General features: G+C 38.0%; 3 protein-coding genes across 4 annotated transcripts; 2 read left to right on the top strand and 1 right to left on the bottom strand.

Annotated features, from left to right (window-relative positions):
- Positions 1–386: 386 nt before the first annotated feature.
- On the bottom strand, positions 387–2,670 carry LOC6562128 (coiled-coil domain-containing protein 96). Its single transcript, XM_001988587.3, has 2 exons — positions 2,381–2,670; positions 387–2,319 (listed from the first exon to the last, which is right to left on the bottom strand). Exons 1-2 carry the CDS (start codon positions 2,562–2,564, stop codon positions 560–562), a joined length of 1,944 nt encoding a protein of 647 aa, XP_001988623.1. The 5' UTR covers positions 2,565–2,670; the 3' UTR covers positions 387–559.
- Positions 2,671–3,741: 1,071 nt separating this feature from the next.
- Positions 3,742–18,582, top strand: LOC6562130 (vascular endothelial growth factor receptor 2). 2 transcript variants are annotated; one of them, XM_001988589.3, is made up of 15 exons: positions 3,790–3,986; positions 14,164–14,475; positions 14,666–14,771; positions 14,857–15,087; positions 15,151–15,334; positions 15,643–15,875; positions 15,958–15,998; positions 16,084–16,235; positions 16,313–16,352; positions 16,633–16,798; positions 16,866–17,020; positions 17,084–17,342; positions 17,405–17,534; positions 17,643–17,751; positions 17,823–18,582. In XM_001988589.3, the coding sequence occupies exons 2-15, from the start codon at positions 14,212–14,214 to the stop codon at positions 18,171–18,173; spliced, it is 2,421 nt and encodes an 806-aa protein (XP_001988625.2). In that variant the 5' UTR covers positions 3,790–3,986; positions 14,164–14,211; the 3' UTR covers positions 18,174–18,582. The 2 variants fall into 2 exon arrangements, with proteins under 2 accessions (XP_032591700.1, XP_001988625.2); XM_032735809.1 differs by lacking the exons at positions 17,084–17,342; positions 17,405–17,534; positions 17,643–17,751; positions 17,823–18,582 and having other exon boundaries at positions 3,742–3,986; positions 16,313–16,342; positions 16,866–16,933.
- On the top strand, positions 9,002–11,389 carry LOC6562129 (facilitated trehalose transporter Tret1). The gene is made up of 5 exons (XM_001988588.2): positions 9,002–9,291; positions 9,560–9,792; positions 10,086–10,216; positions 10,290–10,642; positions 10,714–11,389. The coding sequence occupies exons 1-5, from the start codon at positions 9,219–9,221 to the stop codon at positions 11,331–11,333; spliced, it is 1,410 nt and encodes a 469-aa protein (XP_001988624.1). The 5' UTR covers positions 9,002–9,218; the 3' UTR covers positions 11,334–11,389.
- Positions 18,583–18,597: the final 15 nt, after the last annotated feature.

Below are 18,597 nucleotides of genomic sequence, written 5' to 3'. Positions count from 1 at the left end.
TAGAGAGTGGGTGTGGGACGCGACTATAGTATAAGTGTAATTTCTAGTGAGTCACGATTTTTAGCTTGCCACACATGTAATTTATCTGCCATAAATGTGTGTGTGTGTGTGTAATACATTGGATGAAATGCAAATTAAGATGATGACATTGAAGCAATTAGGCTTAAAAGTGCCACTCATTAAAATTAAAACTTATAAGCGACACAAAATAAACATTGCATGCTTTCGGGATGAATGCATAAATGTAATAAAAGCGTTTTTACTAGCGACGGCATTTTAGCCATTTTTGACCTATAGAAAAATAAAAGAAAAGAAATTGTAATTTTAACATACGTTTTTCTTTGAAGATTCAAGCTCCGATGAAAGCAGTGAAAAGGCCTTGGAAATTAAATTTTGAAAACAATTGATTTTAAATTATTTTATATATATGATTATAACTTAACATAATTTAGTCTAAACTATATTTAATATATACATATATTGTATTCAATTTGTTTGTGCAGTTTCCTTAAGAAATTTACAATGACAACGCAGTGAAATGCAAGTGGCAACCACTTGCTTAAATCCAACCCGTATTCCTCTTGGACAGAATCACCTTCTGCACATGCTCCTCGGCCGTGTAAATGGTGTGCAGGCCACCAGCATGACGAGGCACACACTTATTGACGGGCACTGTGCCGAGTCCGAGTCCGGTGCCGCAAGGATTGGCAAAGTCCTTGCGATAGTTGGCGCCAACGCCCGATTTGCGTAACTGGCCCAGTTCGAAGGTAACCAATGGCCCCATGCTGAATGAGGCCTTGGCCGCTGTTGGATTGGGCAGCTTGGAGCGCTCCATGGTGCGCATTACACAGGGCGTGTCGCAGGAGAGGCATGCCAGCTCCTGCATGACCTTGACACGCCCGGCGGCAGCGGCGCAATCATCGTTCGTCATTTCCATATATCTGTGCAGGGCCTCGGCAATGAGGGCGACACGTTTCTCGATCATCTCGCGGAAATCCTTCAGGCTGAGCTCCAGCGAATCGATGCCCAGTGTCATGCGTAGACCATCAATAATTTGCAGGACATTCTTCTCGTTCACATTGATGATGTGACGCACCTCGCAGAACTGTTTCTCCAGTCGCTCTTTGTAATCCTCGAGCTGCTCGAGCGACACCTTCGTCGCCAACTGGGGAAAGTCTACCTTCTCCGCTAGCAGCAACTCCACATCGGCCTTATCAATCTTGATCTCATCCAGATGTGCCACCGAATTCTTGAGTGTTTGTATCTGTACCGTTGCCGCATTCAGTTTATTCTGCATTCCTTCATTCGCCTCCTGATTGCCGGCAGAGGATAGCTTAATCTCTCGCACTGTCATCTGCATCTCCTGCATCATCTCCAGCAGGCGTTTGGCATCCTGTTTGATCAGCTCCGCGGCGAGTTCGTTGACCTTGTTGGTCAGCGAACAGAACTCGGATTTGAGTTCAAGTAGCTCGGTCAGCATGCGATCGGGTGCATAGCACAAATGTGGCTCCAGATCTAGTTGCTCCTCGGCCTTGACCTGCTCCGTGGACGTGGTGATCTCTTCTACGCACAGCTCCTCCTCCTCGTCGCCCTCCAGTTCCTCGATGACCAGTTCACCGCTGCTCCGACTGATGGACACCTCGTCACCGGCCACACGCATCAGAACACGCAGCTGCCGGGCTATGTTCCGCAATAGCTTGATGCGTTCCGGATTCGGTTTGCTATCGAGCACCAAGTGGGTCACATTGTTCAGCTGCTCCATCGTCAATTTCATTTGGCCCGTCAGCGTATTCGCGAAGTTCTGAAACTCCAAATCCTTTTGCTCCTTCAGCAATTCGACCCTGGAGATCCTTCGCTCCAACTTGGCCATGCCGCCTATGACGGAGCCTTCAACGCGCGACTGAGATTTCTCCAGCTTAGAGGTGCGCGAGGAGCCGCGAGAGGGCACGGTTGGTGTTGGCAAATCTGGTTCGGCTGGAGGTAGCACGGATTCGGCTTCCTCCGGTGGAGCGATGAAGTTTGGAGCTGCAGCAACCTGCGATTCTGGTGTCGGCTCTGGCTCAGCAGGTGTCGGCTCAGCTGGTGTCGGCTCAGCTGGTGTCGGCTCAACTGGTGTCTGCTCCGCCTCAGCTGGTGCAGCCTCCGCTGCGGCAGGCTCAGCAGCGGCAAGATCAGCACCGGCAGGCTCTGCTGGAGTTGAAGCTGCTGCCTCTGCGACAGCTGGAGCTACCTCTGCTGGTGGTGGTTCGTTGGGCACCTCTGTGGCTGCTTCTTCCTCATCGCCACCGGCCTGCATACGATATCTGGAGGATTTGCCAACTAAACCCGATTACAGATTAGAGATCTTGAATATTGCTGTCAGCAGAGTCGATGCACTTACTCAGGCTGCTCTGGAATCGCATATTGGCCAGCAGATAATCGTCCTGTTCGACGGGCTCGTCCAAGCATTCCAGCTTGTGTGCAAAGTTCGAGAGGAGCACGTGCAAAGCATAGAAATTGACGTGACCCGATTCCGGTGAGCCGATGGCCACGTCTATCAGATCCTTGTATGTGAAACTCATCATTTTCGCAATATTTTCAATGTTGCTTTGTGTGATTGTGTGTGACTTGTTTATTGGAATTTAGTAGCAGCTCGAATGTCTACCAAATTTATTAATTTTCTCGATTTATAATAATACTTTTATCAAAGCTACTGTTTTTGTACCAAAATCTAGAATAAAATGTGATTTGAGCAATTGCTTAGGCTTAAAATGAAATTGAAGCAGTTTTCCAGGCATGTTACTTTAAGTTTTAATTAGCTTCACATAAAAATATGTTATTTAAGAGAATTGGTTTAATTAATTAAAAACTGTTTAACTTGCATTTTGTTAATAATGTTTGTCTATAATAGACTTAAAAAATATTGTCAATTTTTCTGCATTTGGAGCTGCAGCGATTTTTTAATTACTCAAATAACAACTGATTGAAGTCTTATATCTTATAAGAACTACCAGTAAATTTGCACTAATTTAACGACTAACAGCTGATAAGTCTTTTTATATTAATACACAAGTACTTATTTCTTATTATTAGTTTGGTTTTTTGCTTTGCTAACAGACACACACACACACACACACAGGCACAGAGTCAAATAGTATTACACTTGAGACTTTCGTTAAGTTCGTATCGTTAAGTTAGTTGCGTGCGCGCACATTTGCTACGTTTATACATAACAGAAAATGCGTAAGTAAAAGCTTTCGCCAAAGCTGTTACTACGACCAAGTACACGCTTACGTTAACAAACTTTTATCATTTCGGCACAAACGCTTGTTGCTTCAACGTGTGTGCTGGATGCGGCAGCGGCAAGTTTTAACTTCAAAAACTTGTTGCATTTCAATTGGCGCGCGCGAGAAATTGAAAAAACAAATTTAAATAAATATAAGATATCTATAAATAGAGTGAATAAAGATATAAAATGTGAAAATGTGCGAGTGAATTCAATACATCAATGATAAATGTAATTTGCATATAAAGTTTGTGTGTGGCATAATTTTTACCGTTTTGCATAATCGGTTTTTTCATTTGCCATTAAACGATATGCAAATTTGGTGAGTTTCAGAAAAATCACAGCAAAACGAAAATATAAAAGCCATTGCAATTGTAAATATATTGCCAAAGGCAAAGTGATAAAAGAAAAAAGAAAAAAATTGTAATTCTGGTGTGTAAAATAAATAGTTAAAATATATAAATACATATGTTTGTATTTAGAGAAATGTTTTATTCAGCATAAAGGCCAAGTGTTTAATATGTATTATTGTATGCAGAATAGTTAAATGGAAAAGTGTTGTAAAACGACATCGAAAGCAAATACGTCGAGTGTTAGCTCAGCGCCAACAAAGTCTATCTGACCAGTAATAATAGCTCTGCAAAAGCAGAGTCGGTAACCAAACTCTTAAAAGTGCAAATTTACTCAAGATCAAAGTGGATTTATCTTTAAAATTGATGTGGTAAGTGCTCAAGCGATATATAATTTTTTGAATAATTAAACAATTGCAATAAACTAAGAACAATCAATAATCATTCAATCATTTTTCTATGCAAATGTCTGCAACTGGTTAGCTAACTTATTTTTGGGAGGATTTTTTTTGGCTTTGAAATGGTAAAATTGAATCATATCTAGAAGGCAGCACTCGGTTGGCCTTGATTAGATAGCAAATGCGAAGAACAAAAATAATAAACACCAGCGAAGAAATAACATTAATGTTCGGCATAATATAGATTCAATGCCCCTACTTTTTCCACATCAAATTGGAGTGAAAAACTTAAGAAAAATCGGCTACTCTTCTAAAACCAAATATTTAATTAGTTTCTTTTTAATTAAAACAATAATATCTTAATAATAGGAATTGAATTTGCCACAACTCAAAAATGAACACATAAACAAATATTTCTTAAATATTATAGATAGCGATATCTGTGTGATATATAGTAAAAATGTGTATATTGCTGTTATAAGGTCTTTAAGTGCACTCCTTCACTTTATTGTTGGTTTCGTCTATTATCGATCTTTGATTTCAATTGTGTCGACTGCGCAATATATTTCGAGTTGACTCCCAAATAAAGTCAATCGACAATAAGGGGTGAGGGTTGAGGGTGATCGTATCTTTGTTCAGGTACAACTAATTGTTATGTTGACATGGACTTTGGCCCTGTTTCTGTGGAGGGGCACTTTAACGCAAGAATGCGCCCCTTCCAGTGGCCGCCACTGCCACTCTCAATGCACCATAGCACCCCCTTTATCAAGGAACAGTGGCGTCTTCTTATGAGCTTTTATTATTGTCGTTATGTCATTTATTTTCGACTACTGCCATTGCGGGCTTTCTACTTATTTTTTGTATTATATACCCTTCTACCGGACTGTTCAATTTTGTCATAAAATGTGTAACGCATTGAAGGAGAGTTCTCCAACCTTCCTGCTTGTGTTCGGACTAAAATAAAGCTACTATAAACCCAAACGATATACGAACTAAAATATAGATGTCCGGCCTATAGGGTATGTTTTTTTTAGATGGGGGCATGTGTGTCATTATTATATTTTATATATATATTTCTTTAGTACGATTTGTAGACAAATTAAGCAGCGGCCACTTTCAGTGATAAGAAAAGCGACGCCATGCGTATGAGTGTGTGGATGGCTGTGTTTCTTTGTGTCAGTTCGATTAATTATCGAATTGGTAGCTACCTTTAATACAGCAAATGGTTTATGGTAGGGCAAACTCTCTTTCTCTCTTTCTCTTTCTCTCTATCTATCTCTCTCTCGCTATCTCTCTAAAGCTTAAAATCATATTATTTATTATAAAGCGCTCCGCCAATCGCAATCACAAATTTAAAGAAAAACAAATATATATATATATATATATATATTAATTTATATATAACATATGTGTGAATGGGCAAAATAAACAAGTAGAATTGATAAATAATGCTGAAAACTCATTTTGGTTAATACTCGCCCATTAAATTCAATTTTCACATTTGTATTTACGTGAACATTACAATATTTTTGTGGACCCCCGCTGTCTAAACCATGATTTTTCTTAATTTTCTTTCCGTTAAAGCCCAAATGTAGACTACATGGATACATAATATGTGTATCTCTGTGTATATTTCAACGAACATAAACAAGCCAGTGTATAAAATTGGAACAGTAATCAAATAAAATCGAACAGAACAAAACAAAACTATTCCTCACAAATACTTGTATATTTTCTTATGAATGAACACATATATTTTGTGCTTATCCGGTTGTGTTCTCCGGGAGGGAAACATAAAATAACAATGCTATTTATGGATTCATTTAAATTGATAAATTCAATTTAATTTAGCAAAGAGAATATTCCACATTACATTTTTGGAAATTCATCGTGCCATGGAGTAAATATATATACATATACATATACATATATATGTAAGTGCAATTTTGTATTGAATTTCAATACGAATAGAAAGCTATCCATGTGCATTTGGGAAGTATCAGAAAATGTAACATTTTAGTTTCCTTTCATTTATAAATGACTAAATGTGGTTTGCAGTAAAATTCAAACCAAATTTAGCAAAAATATAAATCAATAAATAATAATTTTGATTTGCAGTTTTATGTGTGCATTTTTATATACATAATATATATACATATATGTGTTTATATGTATATTTATACAATACGTATCGTTTTCGAATTCTTTAATCTCGAGTGGTTCTCTGCATTCCCGCTAACAAATACAAATAAGCATTATATTTGAAGATGTTTGATTAGATTAAATAAAATTATAATAAATAATTGTTCTGCAAAAGAGTATATTCCAATTGTGCACTGATTATTTTAATCTAAAAGCTAAACAAAAAATTTTTAAAAGTAATGATGACATTAATATATATATATATATATATATATATATATATATATATATGGATTTTCCCATGAAAAAAAAAAACACAAAGAGACACAAACATTTATTTGATGATCGATAAAAATCATGTGTTGGCTTTTGTGACTATTTATAATATTTGGTGACTCTCTTGGCAATTAGTGTACCGAATCAATCGCTTATAATGTTTTTGTTATTTTAGTTGGTTTTTGTACCGATGTATCGATGTATGTATGTATTTTACTATCTAGTGTGTATAGAATTACACTTTTATGATTTATATACAAAAAATGCTGATATGCCATCAATTTGATTTTAGTTTCTGTTTGCATTGTTTTAAAGGCAGCAGTGAATCGCAAGGCCTTAGATAAAATACACACACACACACACACACACACACACGCAGACACAACACACACACACACACACACACACACACACACACACACACACACACACAGCTGTGCCAATCACATAGATAAAATAGCTCACACAAGCAAGCCGGCAACTAAAACATTTCAATCGAGTTAAATACAAGATATGCGCATTTGCTGAGCATTTGACCAGAAGCAATGAAAATGCAAAGAAAATATAAACATCAAGAGTTTGAGTTTCGAACATGAATTCTCCGAATTCCCAGTAGACCACTGAACCATTTTTTTGGTTTTGAGCAATGCGATTGCAGAAGTAATTCCACGAATTGAAGGTTCAACAGTGCCATAGTCCAGCATTGTCCACAGAATGCCAAATGATTGGGTTATTAATACAGTTGGTTGGGCACAGTCCTTATCGCCCAAAGAAGAATGCGTGTCTGTGTGCTCGACAGGTTAATTCACTGTCGCGTGACAGCACCACAATCCACACAGCTGGAGCAACCCACACTGTTGGCCGACTATGTGCGTAGTCGACAAAAAAAAAAGACCAATTGGAACCGTAACACGCCACACACATTTATGCACAATTTGTAGCGGCCACATTTTGGTATTGTGTTTTTTATGTTGTTTATTTCTCGTTTACCCAAGAACAAACCAATGCAAAAAAAAAAAAAAAGAAAGAAAGAAACAAGCACATATTTGTTCAACTTGGCACAAAATAGAATACAAATTGAACTTATCAAAGCATCGAATGCGTTCACGATAACGATTAGACGCGTGAAAAACTACAACAACTGAAAACGTGGAAAAAAAGGGTTTGAAACTTATCACTGAACAGAATTCAATACATATCACAAAATTGACGACATTGAACTGGTAATGGCGATAACAGTTTAAAGTCGATTCATTTTTGCTTTGTTCTTTAGTTGTATTGTTGTTTTCAATGGCGATATTCATATCAACATATTAAGGCCATTCTATTTCAATTTAATACAATGCAATACAATATGAATAGAAATTCCAGCTTTAAAGTTTAAATGAAAGATGATATGATTTAAAAAATATAAAAATATATGAAATATTCTCTTTAATTTAAGGCAAACTTAACTTGACAATTTTCTTGGTTGTGCAAACTTTAATTAAAAGTCAAGTTGTGTAAATATTATCTAAGAATAATAATTACTAAAAATACAACAGCTTAACACTAAAATGTATATTTATTCGACATACACAAGAACCACAATACGAATTGAACTTACACACAAAGCCAATCGCATTTTTGGCTACAAATGGTTTTTCAATGCTTTTAATCGCCTTCTTGTTGTTTACTGGTTGTGTACTTAATATATTTGCTAAAGTTCTTTGAACTTATTGTAGAAAACTCGTGCTTAATGTTGCCAGGACCTTGAACTGCAGTTGTCTAAACATATATGTATGTATATATGAGGCAAGGCAAATAATAAAATGTGTCATCAAAGTGTGTTTGGTGAGTTCCATTTTTGTGTGGGTTGCTTTGGTTGCAGGCTTACGTAATTGGAAAGTTTACACTTTCGACAGGATATCCATTACTCACACTAATCGAAGATTCGTAACTTCACCTTTGTGGCTATCGAATTGCCAAAACATAACTTTTGTTAAGCCCTGTCAACCATTCAACGTGCAAGTTAAATATTGATACCAACGATTAAAATATTGTTTGATATTCACGGAAACGATTATTTCTTATTGAAAAGTCTTCGGGTGCAGTCAGAAATGACAAATCTTCAAAGCTGACTGGGTGTGACAGAGAAAATTGCAAAAATAATGTTAAATAGTCTACACACCTTAACACATTAAGTCTTGGAAAAGTGATTTATTGTGTGATTTTTCTTCTTTCTTTTTTTTATTTTGCTAATTTATTCCACTGTAATTCATGCAAAAACTGCAGAATCACATATCATTCATAAATTTAGATAGGTCAAGAAACTTGTTGATTTCGTCTTCATGATGAAAGATTTGGGATTATTTCCGGTGAATGTTCTGAGAGCTTGAGATAGTAACCAGGCTACGGAGAGCGAATGATTCAATCATCTATAAAGATAATGAAACGAAAAAGCTCCATGTGTCGAGACATAAAATTGTTCTGACTGAATGTGTTATTTAGACAACGATTTAGATTAGTATTGAGATATAAAAAGTTGCGCTGTGGGTATAAATGGGGCAACGATGCTTATTTCACAAGTTATTTGAAAAAAGTTTGCCCCTAGGCAGAAAGTTGGTGCAAAACAAGAAAAAACATAGCATGCAAAGGATAAATCTGTGCAATATAAGAGAAAACTTTTCAAGAACATCAAGGAAACTGTTTAAGGACTGTTTGATGTTCAGAACTAAGACTGTGATATTGAAATCAAAGAACAACTAGTATTATATATAACTACTAATTCGAATAAAAGATATAAACATGTTACTTAACATATTCAAATCGGGCATATTTCAAAAGGATTTTCGTCGCCAGTTGCTGGTCACATTGAGTGGTATGCTACATTTTGTGGATTTTAAAATGATTTAATTGTGGAATAATATCGTAATCTCTCGACCGAGTCACCTTCAAATCATAAGTAAGAAGTCTCTTCACTCATTTGTTGTTGGGCTTTTCCATTAAATGATTGCTTTGATATCTCAAAAGCCAACTTAAGAATAAAATATAGTCAGCTATGATGAATTCATTAGATCACTTAGCACTTAATTTGTGTAATAATGGGGAAGATTTTAATGGAAAAAAACAAAATTGAATATCCGTAGTAATACTGATTACATTCTGTCATGGCATCGCAATCGGCTGGCTCGCCCCCATGCTACAAAAGCTGCAGTCGGAGTCGGAAACGCCACTGGACTTTGTGATTGATGTTAATGAGGCCTCTTGGCTGGGCTCCCTTGTTAGTTTGGGCGGCTTGTCGGGCAACTTTTTCTTCGCCTTCATCATGAATCGCTTCGGCCGCAAAGTGGCCATCTACGGAATGGCGGTGCCCAATATGGTTAGCAAGAAATAACAGTTATTTTCGGCAAGCCGGAGTATTAATATATACCCTTGCAGACCGGGGTTCTGCGGCTCTCAGGAAATCAAAATATTTTCAACGTTTTTTTTTGCAACAAATGTTTAAGCATATCTTAGAAGTCCGATCTGATCCCTTTGTTGACTCAGTCTCTTAATCTGTACATTTTTATTGACTCATTTGTTACTTGCTGCCTGCAATCGTAATCTCTGCAAGGGTGTATGAAAAGTGAATTGGAAGCGACACAAAAATTACCTAAACCATAATTTCCGCAGTGCATTTGGATTCTGTTCTATTTTGCGGAATCCATTGAATGGCTTTATGTGGCCAGAGTTTGTACCGGGCTGACGGGCGGCGGTATTTTCATTGTGCTACCAATGTTCATTGGCGAAATCGCCGACAACAGGTAAGTGAATAATCACAATTGAGTTGATAACGAAACGGACTGAAGGCAACTCAATCGATGCATGAATTTCCAGCATCCGCGGCAGATTGTGCTCCTTATGCAGTCTGGCGATGAATTTGGGCATACTCAGTGGCTTCATCATCTCGTCATATGTGCCCTATCACATCATACCACGCGTAGTGATTCTGCTGCCACTGTGCTATTTGCTGTTGGCAACACGCTACCCTGAGGTTCCTCAGCAGTTGATGCGCAGGGGGCGCATCGAGGACGCGGAACGTTCATTGAAATATTATTGGAATTGTGATGGTCCAGCACCCAGCAAGGAGGCGGAGAGAGCCTGCCAGAAGCAGTTCAATGAAATGCGCGAGTCCCTGCTGCAACAGGGCAAGGAATCCAGTAACGATGGCCTCACAGTCGCCGACTTCTGTAAGCTGCCATAATACAGTTGATGTCCAATGGTTCTAATCATGGTATCCCTGATTTTCTCTCTGTTGCAGGCAATAAGCGTGCCTTAAAGGCGATAATGACGGGAATTGTTCTTATGATTGCCAATATGTTCACGGGCACATTCGCATTCATTAACTATATGTCGACCATTTTTGAACGCGTTCATACACAGCTGGAGCCCAATACAAATACGATTATCATTGGCGCCGTTCAGGTTGTGGGCACTTTGGCATCCATTTATCTAGTGGACCGCTATGGACGCAAAATTCTGTTGGTTATCTCCTGTGTGGGCAGCGTTGTGGGCACTGCTGCATTTGGTATATATGCATTCTATGCCGAGGAAACGGATGCGGATTTGAGCGCTTTTTCCGCATGGCTTCCAGTTACGATTATGGCTTTCATCATATTTGTGGCCACTGTGGGCGTTATTTCGGTTACATTCGTTGTGTTGGTGGAGATTATACCTCCCAAAATTCGTTCAGTTGCCAGCAGCGCCTGTCTTGGCTGCCTCAGCGTCTTTGGCTTCATCTCAGTGAAGAGCTTACCCATTATGATGGAGTACCTGGGATTGGCAGCCACCATGTGGGGCTGTGCAGCAGTTAGCGCCATCTGCGCTTTCTACGTGGTTGTCTTCGTGCAGGAAACAAAGGGTAAATCCATGTATAATTAGGTCTAAAATGTGCAAAAGTGACAATAATAATAAAGAAAAATGGTTTTCAGTAAAAGAAAAATGCGAGAAATTCTTTCAATTATTATTATTTAATAACGAAACTCGATGAAATATGTTGGAAATCTATGTTATAATTGTTTTAGTTACAATCTTTAACTTAAAATACCTGTTAAATTTATGGTGCAATAAAAATAATAAAAATTAATAGAAGCTGCTCCAACAAGGGAAGGTAATAAAAACATATTCCGAGACGTGATTAATATAACCAACTGAGTATATTTATAATTTTGATTTTTTTTGTTGTGCGATATTTGCGCAGCTGTTGCAGGCAGACAATAAAATACCATTCTTAACAGTACACAAAATAATTTTCATTTATGGCTATAACTCCGGTGGGATGGGTAGTGAAAAATGCGAGGCACGCGGTTCGACGATGGGCGTTAAACCAAAACAAACGAACGGCAAGTGAGCCATAAAAGCGTTGTGACATGGCTTAATTTATGACCGGGCTACCGCAAACGTCACCGCACCCAGCACCACCCACCAGCAACCCCCACCCAACTCTGTCTCAGTAGCAGTTGATGTTAATGTTGTGTCAATAATTAACTTTGTTAGCTGTATTATATATAAATGCACACATTAATCCCGAAGCCATAACGTTTAGCAAGTGTCGAGTGGGAACACGACGAAGTGTGTAAATACACACACACACACAAAGGCACACTCACATACAGGCACACATACATTCACATTTGAGAAGCAGGTAATAGGTGAATGATGTAAAACAAACTAAATTTCCAAGCAAAAGCAAGCAATAAAATACCCTGAAAAAATGCGATATGAAATTGCGAGCTTTTTATTGACATTTTTGTGGCATGATTGAAATTGCATAATGCAAATTCAATAGGCACATATATATATATTTATTTTTTTTATTTTTATCGCAATGACTTGAGGAATTATGACCATCAAAGCCAAAAACATATATTATTCTGTTGAGCTTTGGCACTATTGCTGAATCATTGTGATTACAGTTGCCGATAAGCACTACTACGTTTTACTATTAAATGAACAGTTAAAATGAACAGTTAACTGGCTTCTGGTCTGTACAGAATTCTTAACAGATGTTACTGAAGCTTTTCTGTCAATTTAAGTGCCCCCCCAAAGGATATCAATTGTGATTGTTTTCAATACATTTGTTATTATAAATGTGTGCAATTTATGCACATATGTGGAATATTTGAAGTATATCTATCTTAAATTGCGATAGATAGGATTAAAATATATACTCTGGATAAGAATTCTTATGCGCACATCTCCTATCAAATTCCACCACAATTTACATTTTGTTGTGGCATGTAATACGCAAACATTTCCAAATTTGTCATACATACAAATTAGTTAAAGTGCCCTTTTTCGCATTCTCTTTGAGCTGTGCCAAGCTTTGACTTACACATGTCATTTGAAATTCGATTGAGGGCAATGGACAGCGAGGGCAATGCCTGCGCGACATGTACTTGTATAAATTAGTCTCTGCTGTGACTCTATTAAAACATTGCAAAATAAGATGTATATCATTTGAGATAACTTTAGATATTCCTCATATAGTGTGAAGCTACGTCATCAGTCAGTTAAATAATCATACTCAATGTGGTCCCAAGACAACTCTCAATTGAATAACTTGAGTAAAGTGTCCAACTTCAATTCGCGTGTTGTCTGTTAGATAACAGACATACCAAACACGTCAATATGCAATATCAGCTGTTAAGTGCATTTGTATTGTTGCTGTTGTTGTTGTTTTTGCTTTGTTTATTGTCCCGTGTTGAAGTTTGTTTTCCAACAATTATGCCTAAGTGCTGACGGACCTTAATTGCTTTGCCTAAATGTTTTGAATTTCCAACGCACTGTTAAACAAATGGCAAAACATTTAGATGTAGTGGAATTGCCAATAGACATGAAAAACAGTACGTTTTGGGTCGTCTTTTGGATAGTCTGTAGATGCTTTAAGATAAATTAAAAAAAAATCCATAAATATACAATTGGAAATTTTAAAAATATTTGCCAACAAATTTTGTTATTTATTGTTATCTATTTAATGTACCTTATATATATTTATACGAATTTGCTCATGCTGATGATACCCCAATTTGACAATTTGCTGGCCATAGGGTATTCTTTTGTATTCTTTTCACATTAACAGCAGGAGCTCTGTTTGGAAAAGGACAGCTGGGTCTACGGGGCGAATGTATAATTCGCCTTTAGCGAGTACTTGTGCTGTTTGCGATTTTAATGAAGCGAAGCTAATTAATTTATTCTGTTTATTCAGTTTTTTGTTGGGCTTGGCATATATCGGTTTCATTATTTTTCGCTTGTATTAAATTGCGCGTACGTAAAATGTCGAGGCTTTTCGGTTTACACGATTTTTTCAGTATGAAAGACATTTAATTTGGAGGGATTAAACAACTTTAATAACATATTTCATTAACTTCATCACTGATTTCAGTGAAGTTTTAGTTGTAAGCGGTTATTTCTGTGACAATTACATGTGTCATTTTATTTACACGTTAATGAGGTAAAAATGTACTTTGTGCGTTGCTTATTGAGCTTATTATAAGCTGCTCGGACAGCGCATTTAAAGTGACACCAGGAAAATATATATATTTGCATGTGTTTTGTTCACTGTGATGGATTGTGAAGCAATTTTATAATTGAAAGTTTAATTCATTTATTATTTGATTTTCTGAGAGTGTTTCTAAAATATTTAAGCTTTCATTACATTTTCTATGCGCAATTCGAACTATCTGATCGAATTGACTCTCCTTGATTACAGTCAAAACGGCTCTTGCAGCTTTAACTATGTGCTGTGGAATTTTCAAGGATGCTGCGGCTAAAATTAATGAATTTTCTGATCCCATATGCCATGCTTTTATCGCTATCGGGCAATACGGCTGGAATTTTGACAAAGAGGAATGCGATTGGCGCCATGACAACGTCTACAATTTTAACTACAATGTACAACAGCATCGAGGACAACAACAACAGCTCTTATAATAATATCAACAACAGTAAAACTATGCCGAGTGACAACGAAACAGAACTAAGTTCCACAGGCATAGAAGACGAGAAAATAGCCAAATTAAATGTAAGTGTGATTATAACGAATATGTAGTTAACAAACAAGGCCTCCTTTAAACACAAGCAGAGGGCTTGCCATTTCTCAAAGGATCAGCTAATCACATACGTTTCTATAAGATTCTTAAAAAAGAAGAGAACATTTACTGTGTGTCTCTTTCAAAAGTTTGTTTGTTTATTTTTACTCTCCACTTACACAGACAACTCAGGCTAAAGGGGAAATCACAGAGCTGAGCACGAACGTGACATTATTTATGCAGAAAATACCGCGTCTTCAGGTGCACTGGAAGGACAACCTGCCGAATGGTAAGCTATCTGCAAGCTGACCAAATCTGATTTCTAAACTGCGATTGATATTAATATATTTTTTTGTCAACACACACACACAAAGGTACCACATACAATGTATTGGTTAGTGCTGTTAACAGCACCCGCTGTCCGGATGCCCCCTGCAGTGAGTACACCATCAAACAGAAGCCCAGCAAGTATATTTACCTGCCACAGAGCCCCAATCCAAGTGTGGAGTCTGTCGACTGCAATTACATGTTTGGCTGCATGTATAACGTTACTGTGGAAACTTCTAATCTGCTCGTCCGTCGCTCCATGCGCGTTCTCATACCATGTAGGTGGTGCAACATATTTTGTTGTGGCATCTATTTTACTAGCGTTTTTTACTCATATGCAGATTGTGTTGCCGGCAAGTGCTCCTGCCAGTTGTCGCCGACGCCACCAAAGGTCCTGGCCAGGGCAACAATGCAGACAAATGACACCATCAGCATCAATTTCACCATTTTGGCCAACGAGCAGCTACGCAAGGAACAGGAGAATCATCTGCATGAAGCCCTCAAGGCATACAAAATGCAATTAAGGTACGCTTTCACTTAAAATTCGTTATCAGAAGGTTTAAACTAATGGCATAAAGTAAAAAGGCCAACAGCAGCAACACATAATTGACTTCTTTTGGTTCCTTCCGTTGCTTCTCTTGTACTGCAGCAACAATAAGTCAATTTCATTCTCTTTACACTGAAAATTAAACCTGAAAAATGATTTGTTCGTTTAAATTATTGGTATTCATGATGTGAAAATGTATTTAAATTTAATTGGGGCCCATCTTGGTTGTATTTTGGTTCGATTAATTGCATTTCTTATTATTATTAGTATTGCTTGTTGTTTACAGAATCAATGAGGAGAGCAATCCATCGCTCCCATGGGGAGGTGTTCTAAAGAATCTGCACAATCGGATTTACAATCTCAATGAATTGCACTTTCGACCCATAGCCAAGGGCTATGATGGCCACATGCAGCTCACCCTGGGCACACAACTCAAGGAGAAGGCCTCCCTCAATTTGCAGGCCGTGATTATAGATCCCTCCGGCTGTGAGGGACAACGCAGTGTTATCAAGGTGCCAGGTAAGACAGTAATAGCCAGTAAATGTTTTGTATACCTATTTATATATAAATGACGAGTTTAACCAGTTGTTATCTCTAACAGTACCCGCCAAAAAGGTGCAACTTAACAACGATGCCAATTTGGTGCGTATTTATAGCGAGTAGATTAATACGGCTTAATTCTCATTTAAATAGAATATGTATTTTGGCTTGTTTTCATTTTCTTTAGAGCAATTCGCTCATTATTATGATCACATTAATCATAGCCATCACAATTGTGGGCTTTATAACTCTGCTGTTGCGTCGACGTCGGGCCAAGACCAAGGAGCAACTAAAGAAGAATCAAATATACTTGGAATCCTTTGCCGTCGCCCCTGTTGAGTGAGTGGTTGCTTACTAATGATGTTGCTGCAGCGAATGAGATAAATGAAACGTTCTTTATTATTTTTATTCCCCAGAATGGAGGATAATATTAACTACGTGGACAAGTACGTGGAGGTAAACTAAAACCAGAAATCTTGCAAAACGTATTTATTTGCTTTGTATTTGCCTTGGAGTATTGCTTACATTATAACTACTGATTTGATTCGATTTTAATTCAATTAGAGTTGAGCAAGAACAAAAAAGAACAAAACAAATGGGAGTGAACAGAAGCCAACTGTCACCTGTTAAATATTCTATTTATATGCTTATCTTTCAAGTAGTTCCCCCAGTAGTTTGATAACTAAAGCTTAACAGTATTATTGCTTATCTAATTCTTTAAAACACTTTTACATAGCAATCGCAAGCTTTGGGTTTGGCGGACATCTTCGAGGTGCCTCATTCTGCGATACACATGGGACAAATGCTGGGCGAGGGCGCCTTTGGTCAGGTGCACGAGGCAACGGCCATCAATTTGCGACGAATGCGAGGCACAACGCTTGTGGCCGTCAAACAACTAAAAGGTAATTTTGAATATTAAAAATAATAATTGATAATGACTAGTATTACTTACTATGTATCCATGCGCAGCCAATCCTTCGGCGGATGAAGTGGATGAGTTCCTCTCGGAAATTGAAATGCTGAAGGGAGTGGGTACGCATAACAATGTGGTTTGTTTTCTGGGCTGCTGCACGATTCGAGCGCCCTACCTGATGATCATGGAGTATGTCGGACGTGGCAATCTGGTAGGTAGCATAACCAATTAAATGTTAGTCCCTCTTAATCTCATATCTGTTTGGGGCTGCTAGCTGAATTACTTGCGAACGGCGCGTCAGCAATTGGGACAATCAAAGACACGGGATGCCAACCACACGACTCGTAGAATAATTAAGACCAATTCGAGCGTTGCTTCCTCCTTGTCAGCGTCAAAGCCGCAGAGTGTTAATTACATTGAGTTGAAGGCATCCAGTCCGAGCACCGAGCTGGAACAATCATCTGTGTCCATTTCATCGTCTTCGAACTCAAATGATTTATGTGCCAGACAGGCAAAACCATCGTTTGCAGAAAGTGAGTGGCAATCAAATGAGTTTCGAGGCTTCTGCTATTCACAGTCCATTTGTTATCTTTAGCAACCTATACGATTGTCGAGGAGGAGGAGGAGCCATTTGAGTACATTCTTGACCACAAGGAACTCCACAATTTTGCGTTGCAAATTGCAAATGGAATGCGCTTCTTAGAAGAACAAGAGATTACGCATCGGTAAGATTAAGATTACTCATCGGTTTCCGTTTAACAACTTTGGCTTACTCGTTCATTATACAGTTGAATTTTAAATTTACCCTTAACACTATTGATTCCACTTCACAGCGACTTGGCAGCGCGAAATGTGCTTATTGATGGCAATAAGACATTGAAAATATCCGATTTCGGTCTGTCCAGGCGTGGCTTGATCTACACCAACACCAAAACACGCAAAGTGAGTTCAATAAAAGCAAATTAAACGTTTTTCATGACTTACAACTAACTAATAATTACATTCGCGTGCAGTTACCATTGCGCTGGCTATCCATTGAGGCCATTAGGGATAATGTGTACTCGAGCAAGAGCGACATTTGGGCGTATGGTGTGGTTCTCTGGGAGATTGGCACGCTCGGCGCCTCGCCGTATCCCACCATCAGCAACAGTGAGCTGATACCATTTCTAATGGCTGGTAATCGTTTGGAGCGACCCGAGATTTGCACGCCACAAGTGTACACCATAATGCTGCAGTGTTGGCTTGAGGAAGCCAAAGAGCGGCCCACATTTGATGCCCTCTGCAAGGTATTAAGCCCGAAGACCACATATGTGGACATAAACAGTCTGAGTGATGATTACGTTTTTCCACCGATTAAGGAGTAAACATCAACTTCAAGTTAGTTAGCATAATTGTTATTTAAGATATCTAGATGTATGCTAAAACCTTATCCAAACCTCTTGATATGCTTTTATAAAGTATTCTCGAGGCATCTTAAATTTGCTGGATCAAATGCACCTTATCTATCACAAATATGAAAGTATACACAAGGATGACAATTTTGTTCTAAATATTCTTTAGACAATGTTCTTAATTAACAATATATATTTAAGGCAAAACGTTGAATATGAACAAATGTGTGTTAGAGGTCGTATATAGAGTATATGACATTCTCGAGATAAATGCGTGTGATAAGTTTAAGTAGTAATTAAAATATAACTAAAAGTACAAGCAATCGCACAGAGTATAACCCTGTCGAAAGAATCGCTAAATGCATTTCAATAAAAAATTATTTAAAAAACTGTATGT

This window comes from Drosophila grimshawi, unplaced genomic scaffold (genome assembly GCF_018153295.1).
Source record: "Drosophila grimshawi isolate 15287-2541.00 unplaced genomic scaffold, ASM1815329v1 contig_1377, whole genome shotgun sequence".
Classification (NCBI taxonomy): domain Eukaryota; kingdom Metazoa; phylum Arthropoda; class Insecta; order Diptera; family Drosophilidae; genus Drosophila; species Drosophila grimshawi.
The sequence above is the reverse complement of the archived record's forward strand: the minus strand, read 5'-3'. Positions and strand labels throughout refer to the sequence as shown.